Here is a 12,962-nt window from a genome sequence, read left to right as displayed (position 1 = left end):
GTTGGATTTTGTTCTAAAAATCACTGTTTTATGCATTCCAGGAGCACAAATTAGATACATAGTGTAGGATTTTCAGAAGCACTCAAGTGATAGGAACACATGTCCCATTAACTTCCAATGGGATTTATGCTTCTCAGTCTACACAATTGCTATGTTCTGGAAAATCCTGTCCGTAGACTCTAGGTGTGCCTAAGTCACTCCAGGCACACTTAAAAAAATCCCATCCATGGACTCTAGAACATAACTATGGTGTAGACCGGGGTGGGCAAACTTTTTGGCCCAAAGGGTATGGAAATTGTATGGCGGGCCGTGAATGCTCATGAAGTTGACGGTTGGGGTGCAAGCAGGCTCCAGATGGGGATGCATGCTCTGGGGTGGGGCTGAGGGGTTGTGAGTGCAGGAGGGTGCCCCAGGCTCGGACAGAGGGGTTCAGAGGGCAGGAGGGGGATGAGGGCTGGGGCATGGTAGAGAGTCAGGCTCTGGGCAGCTCTTACCTCAGGCAGCTCCCAGAAATAGTGGCATGTCCCCCGTCCGGCTCCTACACGGAGGTGCGGCCAGGCAGCTCTGCATGCTGCCTTGTCTGCAGGTGCCACCCCTGCAGCTCCCAGATAATGGGAGCTGCAGGGGCAGTGCTTGGGGCAGGGGCAATGTGTGGAATCCCCTGGCTGCCCCTACGCGTAGGAGCCGGAGGGTGGGACATGCCGCTGCTTCTGGGAACTGTGCAAAGTGGGGCAAGACCCCGACCCAGCTCCCCGGCTGGAGCAAGCCCTGGACCCTGCTTCCTGGCAAGCACCTGAGGGCCAAATTAAAAAAGTCGGAGGGCCAGATGTGGCCCCTGGGCCACAGTTTGCCCACTCCTGGTGTAAACAGAGAAGCACAAGAGAGCTCAACACTATTAATCTCCCGTACCTCAAAACGGACAAAATTTGCTTCTAAGGATAAACTTTTGCCTATACTCAAGCTACTCATAAGGCTTCAACTAGTTTAGTATCTCATTTATAAATGCATGAACATTGTGTTAATAATGCATATTCTCTGTAGCATGGCTAGGGCAGTATCACCACTACATATCACCAATTCCTTAAATTGTACATTAAAGGGCTTGAACTTGAAACACAGACTAAACAAAACTCCACTTCCCACCACCAGGGAAAGCAACCAATGCTTAGTCCAACGTAAACATAGACAAATGCACATCAAGTGACAAATACGGGTTAAATAATTAAATTATGGCCCTTGTAATGAAATAAAGCACAGCATTGAACAATTCTACTTTCCTTGGATGAGATGTTATGAAAGTTCTAGTGGGAACATGGGCTATAAAAATAAAGCAGCTAAGAGCTTCAGGCCAAGACAATTGAGTTGCTGCCTAACCGCCGTGTACGTCTCAACTATCCCTAACTACTTAGGAGTCTTAAATACCAAATATACCTTCCTAAATTACACAAACTTCAGTGATTAAGAAAGCACCATTTCTTGTGGGACTTTTAGGGCCACATCTGAGCTTTGATTGATTAGAGATATAGCAGACTTAACAACATAACACAGAACAGTGTTGCCTAACTACACTTCCAGCTACCACTATTGATAGTTCATGTTTGTATGACTGGTACTATATGCTTCCCTGCCCTAGAAGGGCAGCAGTGCTGCCAGTCACTGTAGTCTGCACACTAAGCCCTACAGAGCTTAATCCAATCCAATCCAAACAGTCTCATTTCCAAGACTGAACTTCTGAATCAACTAACTTCTGCTGCATGTGGTATGCATCTGCCAATGTTTACTTGCAGGCAGCATGTACAGATACAGTAGCAGTCCTGTTAAGTTGGTACAGCTGATCAAAGAGGATAAGGCATTCAGCCCAAGACAGTACATGCAGATGACAATCAGGGGAAAGAAAAAAATTCTATAGAGAAACAACCTATTTAATGGGAAAGTGTCCTGAGGTCAAGAGTACAGCGAGATGGGGAGGGAAGATCTCAGAACACACCTCTTTTCCTTAACAATGGATATGAAAGCCATTTTGAGGGAGGGTTTGCACACTCAGATATAGGGATAGGGTTACTCCTGGGGGAATTCTGCCCCAATTAAAAATTCTGCAAAATTCTGTATGTTCTGTCAAAACAGCACAATAAAAATCATATCAGCTTCAATTATTTTGGTAATTTATTTTAAAATACCTGTCAAAAGCGTGGTCTGTACCAATACAGACAACAATAGATTGAGGAAACATTGCCCCACCTCACCCGGGACTGGAATTTGTAATTTCCACCAAAGGAGCATATAAGTGGAAACCACAAATTCATCAGGAAAAAAACAGAATTCTGAAGGGAACATTAATTCTGTGCAAATTCTGCATTGCACAGTGGCACAGAATTCTCCTGAAAGGAATAGCGTGTGCTGACAGGACTTCCAGGGGGCTCACCTACTAATAAGAGTGAGGGTGGCATCACAGAGAAACAGTGGGTCTCCCCAGACTTCACCTAGTCTTACCTGCCATTAGTGGAGATGATGTTGGGGGTGAGAAAGAGACAGTTAGGTTCCCAGGGGGTATGGAGATTTCCAAAGGTTATTCACACATGCTGGAGATGAAGCTGGGTATTGGGATGCACATAAGGAAGCAAAATCACCCCGGGAGGGGAGTGGTCCAAGTCTCTCTGGAAGCACACTCCAATGGTGGAGATTAACTAAGGCACAGGCCCAACAAAGAACAGAACACCACTAGCCATCACCTTCAGCCCCCAACTAAAACCTCTCCAATGCATCATCAAGGATCTACAACTAATCCTGAAGGACGACCCATCACTCTCACAGATCTTGGAAGACAGGCCAGTCCTTGCTTACAGACAGACCTCCAATCTGAAGCAAATACTCACCAGCAACCACACACCACACAACAGAACCACTAACCCAGGAACCTATCCTTGCAACAAAGCCCCTTGCCAACTCTGTCCACATATCTATTCAGAGGACATCATCATAGGACCTAATCACATCAGCCACACTATCAGAGGCTTGTTCACCTGCGTATCTACCAATGGGATATATGCCATCATGTGCCAGCAATGCCCCTCTGCCATGTACATTGGTCAAACTGGACAGTCTAAACGTAATAGAATAAATGGACACAAATCAGACATCAAGAATTATAACATTCAAAAGCCAGTTGGAGAACACTTCAATCTCTCCGGTCACTCGATTACAGACCTGAGAGTGACTATCCTTCAACAAAAAACTTCAAAAACAGATTCCAGCGAGAGACTGCTGAATTGGAATTAATTTGCAAACTGGATACAATTAACTTAGGCTTGAATAGAGACTGGGAATGGATGAGTCATTACACAAAGTAAAACTATTTCCCCATGTTATTTCTCCCCCCTACCCCGCCCCGGACTGTTGCTAGACCTTCTTGTTAACTGCTGGAAATGGCCCACCTTGCTTGTCACCATGAAAGGTTTTCCTCCTCCCCCCCCCCGCCGGTGATGGCTCATCTTAAGTGATCACTCTCCTTACAGTGTGTATGATAAAACCCATTGTTTCATGTTCTCTATGTATGTAAATCTTTGCACTGTATTTTCCACCAAATGCATCCGATGAAATCAGCTGTAGCTCACGAAAGCTTATGCTCAAATTTGTTAGTCTCTAAGGTGCCACAAGTACTCTTTCTTTTTACCCAAATAATGATGGCAGGAAATATAACGGGCAAATCAATTAATAGTGACAAGACGTGTGTGGTTTGGGTGGAGGGGAGACATGGTCAGGTCAACGGGGCAGGGTGGCTTAAGGACACAAGGCTCCCCTGGTCACTCACTGATGGCAGAGATGAATGCGGGGGTGGATGTCCCAGTCACCCCTAACAAGCGAGACAGGGTGGGGGTCGGTGCAGCAGGCCCCACTCACACACCAAAGGCCAAGAAGAAGGGGAGAATGTAGCCTCCCTCTCTCCCCACCCCGGTGAGAATCAGGCTCCCTGAGGGCCTAGGTGATGGGGGAAGGGAGGGAGGGACGGTGGGGGGGGCCCGCTCACCCCCCCCCCCCGGGGCGGAGGGGGGGCCGCGCACCCCCCCCCCCCGGGGCGGGAGGGGAGGGGCCGCTCACCCCCCCCCCCGGGGGCGGGAGGGGAGGGGCCGCTCACCCCCCCCCCCCCCGGGGGCGGGGGGGGGGGGGCCGCTCACCCCCCCCCCCGGGGGCGGGAGGGGAGGGGCCGCTCACCCCCCCCCCCGGGGGGGGGGGGGGAGGGGCCGCTCACCCCCCCCCCCCGGGGGCGGGAGGGGAGGGGCCGCTCACCCCCCCCCCCCGGGGGCGGGAGGGGAGGGGCCGCTCACCCCCCCCCCCCGGGGGGCGGGAGGGGGGGGGCCGCTCACCCCCCCCCCGGGGCGGGAGGGGAGGGGCCGCTCACCCCCCCCCCCGGGGGCGGAGGGGCGGTGGGGGGGCCGCTCACCCCCCCCCCCGGGGGCGGGGGGACGGTGGGGGGGGCCGCTCACGCACCGATGGTGGAGATGAAGGTGGTGTTGAAGGCATCGTCGGAGAAGCGGAAGAGCACGCAGGTCTTGCCGACCCCGGAGTCCCCGATCAGCAGCAGCTTGAAGAGCAGGTCGTACGTTTTCTTCGCCATGGGGAGCGCGGCCGCCGCCCGCTGCGGGCTCCCCCGTCCCTGCCTGGGCCGCTCTCACTCTAGGGCCCCGCGGGCCTGCGCAGCAGGGAGCCGGGGCGACCCGGCAGGGCGGCGGCGGCCCGGCGGGGGAGCGGGGCGGCACAAAATGGCTTCCCTGGCGGGGCTCCCCTGCCCTGCGCGGCGCGGCGGCGGGCGGACGCTCCTTGCGCTCTCAGGCCGGGCAGGCGGCGGCGGCGGCGGCTCCCGCGCTGCTCACGGGGACGCTGCTCCGACGGCTGCCCCTGGCCGCATTCCCTCCGCGCCCGGCCCCGGCCCCGGCCCCGGCTCCGGCGCCCGCTGACTCCCAGTCCCAGGAAGGCGGCGGCGGCGGCGGCGGCGGGTCTCCTGAGGCTGCGCGCGCCGCTCGTTAAACGCACAGGCCGCGAGGCGAGGGGCAGGGCGACGTGCGCGCCGCTGCCCTGTGCGGGGCCGACGCAAAGCCCAGGCCGCGGAGGGGCGGGGCCCTAAGCTCGTGCTCCCCCGAGCCGGGCAAGAAAGCGGCGCGCGCCGCCGCCGGACGCAGAGCGCGAGGTGACGCAAGCACTCTCTGTGCCGGCGTGGGAAGCGGGGCCGCGCGCGTTCGCGGAGGGCGGGGGCGGAGCCTTGGGCGAGGCCGCGCTACCCCCTTCTTCCCTCCCCCGCGCCTCTCCTCCCCCGACCGCCGCCGCGCAGCGGGCGTGGCGCGAGGAAGTCCCGCCCCCGGCCTCTGATTGGCGTTCACAGCAAAGACGTCGGAGCTGATTGGCACGCGTCGGCGATCCAGCGTAGCGGTGTGCGGGTGGCGCGCGACCGGGGAAAAGATGTTGTCAGCGTGGCGCAGGCGCGGGGAGGCCTAAGGGCGCCCGCCCCCCTCCCCCAGCCTGAGGGGCTGCGTTAGACTGAGGGAGGCGGCGGCCCGCCCTTTCCCCGGGGGCCCGTCCCGGTGCTGGTGGCTCGTAGCCTGGGCCTGGCCTGTGGCGGGCTGCCTGAGCCCCGCTCAGAGGCGCCCTGGGCCCGCGCTGGGCCTATGGGACGGGACGAAGCCTTGTGTGTGACCCGTGGCATGGGGCGAGGGGGGGGGGAATGAGGGCTTTGAACCGATCCCTGCCCTGGGGCTGGGGCTGGGGCTGGGGCTCGGGAACAAAGTCTCCCCCCGACCCCTGCGCCTGCTCTTGGCCCCGTTACCTGTGTCCTGGGGCAGCCAGAGGGGACCAAAAATGCAGCAAGATCACGGCCCCCGAATCCCGCCGTCTAGAAGGGAACCTGACGGGCAGTGAGTCTGCGAAGCAAGTGGCAGTGCAGAGAACGGCGAGAAACCCTTCGCCCTGCGGCACGTGGCGGGTGCTGGGGTGACTGGCAAGAGGAAAGCTTCTTAAGACTTTGAACGGAAGTTACCACAAGAGTCCCAGAACTGGAATATTTTGGGATTAACGGAGAGCCTAATCAGGACTCACCAGTGCAAGGTCATGTAGGTTAGGGGAGCTGCTCGTCTGCAAAATGATTGTCCAGTGGCATGTGCTTCCCAAGCTCTGGTGAAAACTGCTGAACTGGGCTCAGATTGAAAGAGAGGTGCTGGCGCTTGTTTCTGATTGTGAACAGTTTCATAAATGCATTTACAAGTAGAAATCAGTTATGGTAGAAACAGATTGGAAGCCTCTGTTAGTAGTTTCATAGAAGAGCCAGTTGTGATCAGCTCAATAGAACTTATCCAAAATAGTTCCTAGGCAAGATCTTTTTGTAAAACATCCAATCTTTATTTAAAAATGGTCAGTGATGGAGAATCCACCACAGCCCCTGGTAAATTGTTCCTGGTAAATTGTCCTCACTGTTAAAAATGTAGGTCTTATTTCCAGAAAACCATTGTGCAAAGAACCCCAATGACTTCAAGGACCGATAGTGAAATTGCACAAGTCCATAGCACCTCAGAGTTACGAACAGAATTACAAAGTGACCAGTCAACCACACATCTTATTTGGAACCAGAAGTATGCAATCAGGTAGCAGCAGAGACCAAAAAAAGGCAAATACAGTACAGTACTGTATTAAATGTAAACTACTTTTTTTTTTAAAAAAAAAAAAGGGGAGGGGTTAAAAATTGGCAAAGGAAACTTTCTCAGCTTGTTTCATTTAAATTAAGATGGTTAAAACCAGCATTTTTCTTCTGCATAGTAAAGTTTGAAAGCGGTATTAAGTCAGTGTTCAGGTGTAAACTTTTGATAGAACCACCGTAATGTTTTGTTCAGTTACGAACATTTCAGTTACCAATAGCCTCCATTCCTGAAGTGTTTGTAATTCTGAAGGTCTATTGTACTTGTTAAATGAGAAACTTAGTTCAGAGAGGGAGCTTATTACAACAGACATGTTTTTAAGAGTTTCCATAAATAGTGAAAGTCAGCACTGCAGGAATAGGAGTTTGAAGGAAATCTGACTCAAGCACTGCCGATTTCTGAAACAAAATTTGACGAGCTCTGAGAAGAAACACAAGTGACGCAACCTCCCAACAGCTTGATTGATGGCCAAACGAAAAAGCCCATGTTCCTCCAGCATAAAAACATGCCGTGACTATGGTTATAAACTGCTGCATATGATGAGATTCTGTACAAAGGACTTTGTCTCATAATAATACCCATTACAAGGGCAGAATTGCTAAGAATAATCCACAGTGTGCATCTGGATTTTGCAAAGTATAAACACAGAGTCCAAAATATCCTATTCTGGCCATTGAAGTTGGAATCTACAATAAATACAGAATACAGAACCTGACCATCCATGGCTGGAATCATGAGATTGACTTAAAATTGTGATATCTGAAAAATAATAAATTTGGGGTTCCTTTTGACAGATGTCTAAGAACATAAACAGCTGAAAGGCATTTTCCAGGCCATGGCAAAACAAAACTGTGAGATCTACATCAGTTCCCTAGCTGAAGAAGGAAAGGATGGCCTAATGAACAACAATCTGCATCTTGCCTACAGAGCTATCATGTACCTGACTGGACCCAGAAACAGCCTTCTAACATCCTCATGCTTTTAGAATGGGTTTTCCATCTCTCCAGGACCTTGTCTCTCAAGCAGGGAGAGCCGTCTGATTACAGAATAGCATGCTGAACAACACACCTGCTGACGACTGTCAAGAGCTATGTGACCTGGCAAACCACATAGCTGCAGATCTTGGGATGAACACTGATCCTTTGTCACTCGAGGAAGTACGAAAGACCATCTAAAAGTAACGGAATGGGTGTGCTGCTGGACCTGATGGTATTCCACTTGAGCTGCTCAAGGGTGCTGTGGAACCAGTGAGCATCAGCCTGCCTGCATCAACTGTTCTTAAAAGTGTGGGCTTCAAATTGCTAGCAGAATGGAAAGATGGCATCATAATGTCCCTGTACAATGGCAGAGGATCTGACAGTGAGTGTGCCAACCACACTCCCTGAAAAGGTCTTTGGTCACATTCTGCTGGGTAGGATGCAGCAGCTCTTTAACAGACATCATTGTCTACAGTAATCAGGATTCACTGTAGAGCAGTAAACAATGGACACTGTCCACACCCTCTGTCTTCTAGTTGAGCTGCACTGAGAATTTAACTGCCCAGTTGATGTGTCGATACAGTTTCCATGTATCGATATCAATACAGCTTTTGATTCAGTCAACAGGTCAGCACTTTGGCTCGTACTGAAAGGAGTTGTGTTCCACTTTTCTGCTCTCTCATGCATGAGTACAGGTGCAAGAGTGCATATTGGTTCATAGCTTTCACCACATTTCTACACAATGTCAGGTTTGCGGCAGGGATACATTCTTGCACCCCACACTATTCTGTTGAGCTGTTTACTGAATATTAGGACTTCTTGCTCTACATGTTGGAATCAAGCTTGGTCAAGAAGTGGCCACCAACCAAGATCACTCCAACGATGCTGCCTTGCTTGTGGAGAATTTCAGTCCCACCATCCAAGGTCTCCCAGACGCTGCCCACACCATGGAGTTGAACATCTCCTGCCAGAAGACCAAGGCCCAGAACCTCAGAGCTGGATGACCAAAGCACCTGGTGCAGGTGGGCTGAGTACAGCGGAGAGCCCTGATGAATTCGTCTACCTAGGCTGCAAAGAGAGTTCAAACAATTGTGGAAAATTGGACATTCTTTGATGAATACATCTTGCCACCTCCTGAATGAAGTCCATGTCTTGCTTATGGATGCAAAAATGTCTTTGTGCTAAGACAAAGTTCAGAATTTATCAAACTTACGTACTACGTGTATTGCAGTACGGGTCAGAAACCTGGACCCTCTTACAGGAGACGTGGAGTGGTTAGAGGCATTCCATATGTGCTGTCAGCACCAAATCCTGAGCATAAAGTGGTTTGACTTTGTGCGAAATGTCACGATCTTGCACGTTTCTGGCCTTCCTTCAGTCGCTCATTGTATTCAAAAGCAGTGTTGCATGCTCTTCAGCCATGTTGCCAGAATGGACAAAAACACCCTAGCACACCATGCTCTCAAATTTTCCATTGACATTCAAAGGGGTGCACACCCTGACCCAACTTGCTACTGCCACGAGGCCACCTCGGAGATTTGTGGATTCACGGGACTGAGCCAGATTTGGGAACTTACTAAACAATACCTGGTGCAATGCCATCAACCATGGTCACTCTGGCTGGCACAACAGTCCTTAGTAGACTGTTTGTTTGGTTATTTTATTTGCAATCTGATTTTTGAGCTTTGAAGGTGCACTCTAGGTCACATTTTCAAGTTTTTCTCCACAACTAAAAGGACTAGAAACTTACTTTAAAAAAAAAAAACAGCTGAGATTTTCACAAAATCACTTGTTTCTGGGTGCTTTAAGCTAAACACCAAATATTGTGAGAATTGGCAGCCTCACATACAGTTTGTTTTAGCAATTCTCTGTGATATATCAGCTCAAGCACCACAGGCCAAGTCCTTATGCACAATCAAATGGGTTAGCAGAAAAGTCAGCACAAATAACAAAGAACTTAATAGAAAAAATGTTAGATGCCAGGGATCCATGTGTCGCACTGTTAGTACATCACAGTAGTCCTCACAATGCTTTATTAGGATCAGCTGTTCAGAAGTTTATGGGCAGAAGATTAAAACCTTGGTGCCAACATCCAATAAGCTTCTTAAGCCAAAGACCTTTAACTTTAGAGTAGTTAAAGATTTATCTGCCAGGTTATTGGAATGGAAGAAATGCTATGAAAAGAATGCCAAACAACCCATTGCAAGTGAGAGAGAATGTTAGATTTCAAACAGAAGATGCCATGTGCCCCAAGGTTATAAGTTATAACCATCCATGAGTGGGCCAGTCCTACAGGAAAAACAGGCATCTGATCAAAACCAAGGACATCACTAGCTGTTTCTAGAATGCTGTTTACGGTATTCCTGTGCTGACAGAAGCAACACTTGCATACCCACTCACTGCAATGAAAAAACACCGGGACCAGCAACCATAGGCTACACGTGTCAGGTCCACCTCATGAACTGAACAGGCCAGTGCAGAAGGAACTGCTTTGTAATCAGGAAGTGGATGTGTGATCAGAAAACCCTGGAGTTAGTTCAGTAATAGTAGATATTGATAGATGTTAAGTAAGAAACAGAGTAATTCCCTCATCTGGCAGGATGGTTCAGGTAGCTACTCTGACCTCCGTACTGAATGTCTCTACGTGTTTTATTAATTTGCTATATTGATTTGTGGTTTTCTCTGCTGATATGTTTCATTTGCATTTGTTATTTTTTAAGGGAAGATATTACAGTAACTACTGGAGTCAGTCCATACCGATTGCTGTCCCATGACAGAATTATAATCTTTTGGAATCTGGACCCTTCTTGTGTGTCTGGAGCCAGATCAGCTGTCACGGTTATTATGCTCACTTCACGTGTGTGCTCCATCCCCATTGTCTTACCAAGCAGCTCAGTTCAAACTGCTTCACCCAAATGCTCATTTCCTAGTGCCACACCCAGTGGCCAAATCCCCTGTCCACCGTACCTATCTACCTAATGCGGATAGCCTAGCCGTGGGGGGAGAGGGCAGGAATTTCACACTGTCACTCCCAAATGTCACTCCCAACTCTCATCCCCAGCTGTCACTTTGAGCTGCCACAGAACCTTCTAGAACCTTCTGTCCAATTCTTCCTAACATCACCTGCAGCTCCCTGCTCCCAAATGCTCCAGAAGCTTTTGGCAGTTTCCAGTTGTGATGTACAAGCCCTTACCCGGTTCATGAGACATCACCAAAACACTCTGCCTGTTGTCTGAATAGCAGAGGAAAGGAAATTAATGCCACTGCATATGCATCCTCATTACATTTCCACTTACCTGGCCCATGCTGCGATATTCTTAGAACACCCTGGTCTTTCTGCACCTTCCGACCAGGAGAACAGCTCCATAGCAACACTGCACACCAGTTTACAGAATGCAAACCATGGGTATGGCTATAGACTCAGATGCAGTACTCCAGTTTTTTCTGCTTGGAACTTAAAAATCAAGTTATTCCCAAGATTTAGTAGTATGTTTTGAGATCCATTTGAATGAAAGATGCTATATAAATGCAAGGTTTTTGTTTTAATTTCTGAGGAAGGTAGAGACTGAAGGAAGTAATGAAAGACAGGATGGAGACCAATTTAAAAACACAAGAATGGTGGCCTGCACTGGCTTTCCATCTTCATAAAATATTTGTGTAGCTTTTGGCATTGCTTCACCATCCTTTCCAACCAACCCTAAAAGTTGCCAAATGCTACCAGTGTTTTACTAGAGGGACATTTTATCAATGACAAAATAAGCCAGCACTTGGATGATGTAAGAACACCCATTGCAAACTACAATATGATTTTCGCCTTATTCTTTTTATTTGGAAAACACTTTCTGCAGCAACCTTGCCACGGTATGCCATCAGCTTCGAACAGGCCTGGCAATGGTGGAAATCCACAGGGAATAAAGGGCCATTTGATGTATTTGAATGTTGACCCGGAATTTGCAACAAACACAATAAAGCCTGTATTCCTTGGAAATAGAGAGAGACTATCTAATTTAGTTTGCTGTGTAGATACCATGGTGATGTTCTTATGTGATAGGTGCTAAGTGCTGATTAAATAGTTTAAACTGAAGTAAAAGAAGATTTGCCAGTCAAGTAGAGGCAGGAAGGACCCAACAAAGGTCATACAGTGTCCAACTGGAGTTTGACAAAGAGTCTCAGTTTCCTAAGACCATATTTCTGCACAGTCATCTCACTATGATTTCTGAAGAGGAAGTTCCTGAGGCAGATGGTTCAGCAAAGCTCTCCCTGGTGACAGGCATCTTGTTGGAACATGTTTTAGGAGTTTTCTGTGCTCCACATCTGCCAATTCAGAAATCTCTAGGTTGGATGACAAGAGCAGCCTGGAAGAATAACATGGATTTTTCCCCCTGGATTGGAGAGTTCAGGGACTTCATGTTCCCATGTATGTTGATGACTAGATGTATCTGTATGATCACCCCCATTCAAGACATTCAGATGCTTTATCTGCAGATGAAAATCTCTGCCCCAGTTGCAGCATTACTTATGGTAATATCAGGTCATGTTACCACAAGCTGCCTGCAAATGAAGGAAGAAGCTTAGCATTGTTATCATCAGTGCTTTGCAGAGCCAGTCACTGCCTTGTTTTCATCATGGAGGGAGAGTGAACTAGTGATTAGAGCAAGAGACTGAGAAGCACTACTTCTAGCCCTGCCTCTGACCTCTGGGCAAGTTACAGTACAGCCTCTCTGAGCCTGTATAAAATGGGTGCTTACCTACCTCACAGAGATAGTATGAGGCTTAATTAGTTATTGTTTGTAAAGCACTTTGAAGTCCTTAGATGAAAGGATCAGTATAAGTGCATATAATTATCATTAACTATTAATAGTTACTTGAAAATAGGGTGCTAAAATTTAACCCCAGAACTATGTAATAAAACTAAAGATTCTTAGGGTGCCTGGAATAATTAGCATTGAAGGGATGGTAGGTGCTGATGGCAAAACGAATCAAGTCCTGGCAATGGCCTAAACTTCATTCAATAATGAAAGCAGCTTGGGGAGTGGGGGAAAGTGGTGTGGGGAGGAAATTCATCTTAAGCGCCCTGTTTATGTCATTTATATTATTTTAAAAATTGGGTTCTGCCTCTTTAAATTGCATCTTGCTGGTAGAGTGAATTAAATCCTGTAATCTCTTTTAGCAGCGATGCTGACTAGTTTCCTTGCAGACATTGCTCACATCTGCATTGAAATCCAGATCCAAGATGAAAGCCAAGAGCTTCCCATCTGCTTTTACATAGCCTGCCTTGTGTTTTAGCCCCCAACCATGAGAGAAGCAG

At 49.0% G+C, this 12,962-nt stretch overlaps 1 protein-coding gene across 1 annotated transcript in view; it reads right to left on the bottom strand.

The window, feature by feature from the left end:
- Positions 1-10,444, bottom strand: part of RAB10 (RAB10, member RAS oncogene family) — a 67,721-nt gene extending 57,277 nt beyond the window's left edge. Inside the window, exon 1 of the mRNA XM_038394185.2 lies at positions 4,486-10,444. Within this exon, the coding sequence (XP_038250113.1) occupies positions 4,486-4,612 (127 nt within the window). The 5' untranslated portion in view covers positions 4,613-10,444. The remainder of the gene's footprint in view (positions 1-4,485) is intronic.
- Between the last annotated feature and the right edge of the window lie 2,518 nt (positions 10,445-12,962).

Source organism: Dermochelys coriacea, chromosome 3, assembly GCF_009764565.3.
Source record: "Dermochelys coriacea isolate rDerCor1 chromosome 3, rDerCor1.pri.v4, whole genome shotgun sequence".
Classification (NCBI taxonomy): Eukaryota; Metazoa; Chordata; order Testudines; family Dermochelyidae; genus Dermochelys; species Dermochelys coriacea.
Note: the sequence above shows the minus strand (reverse complement) of the source record. Positions and strands in the feature narration are given on the sequence as shown.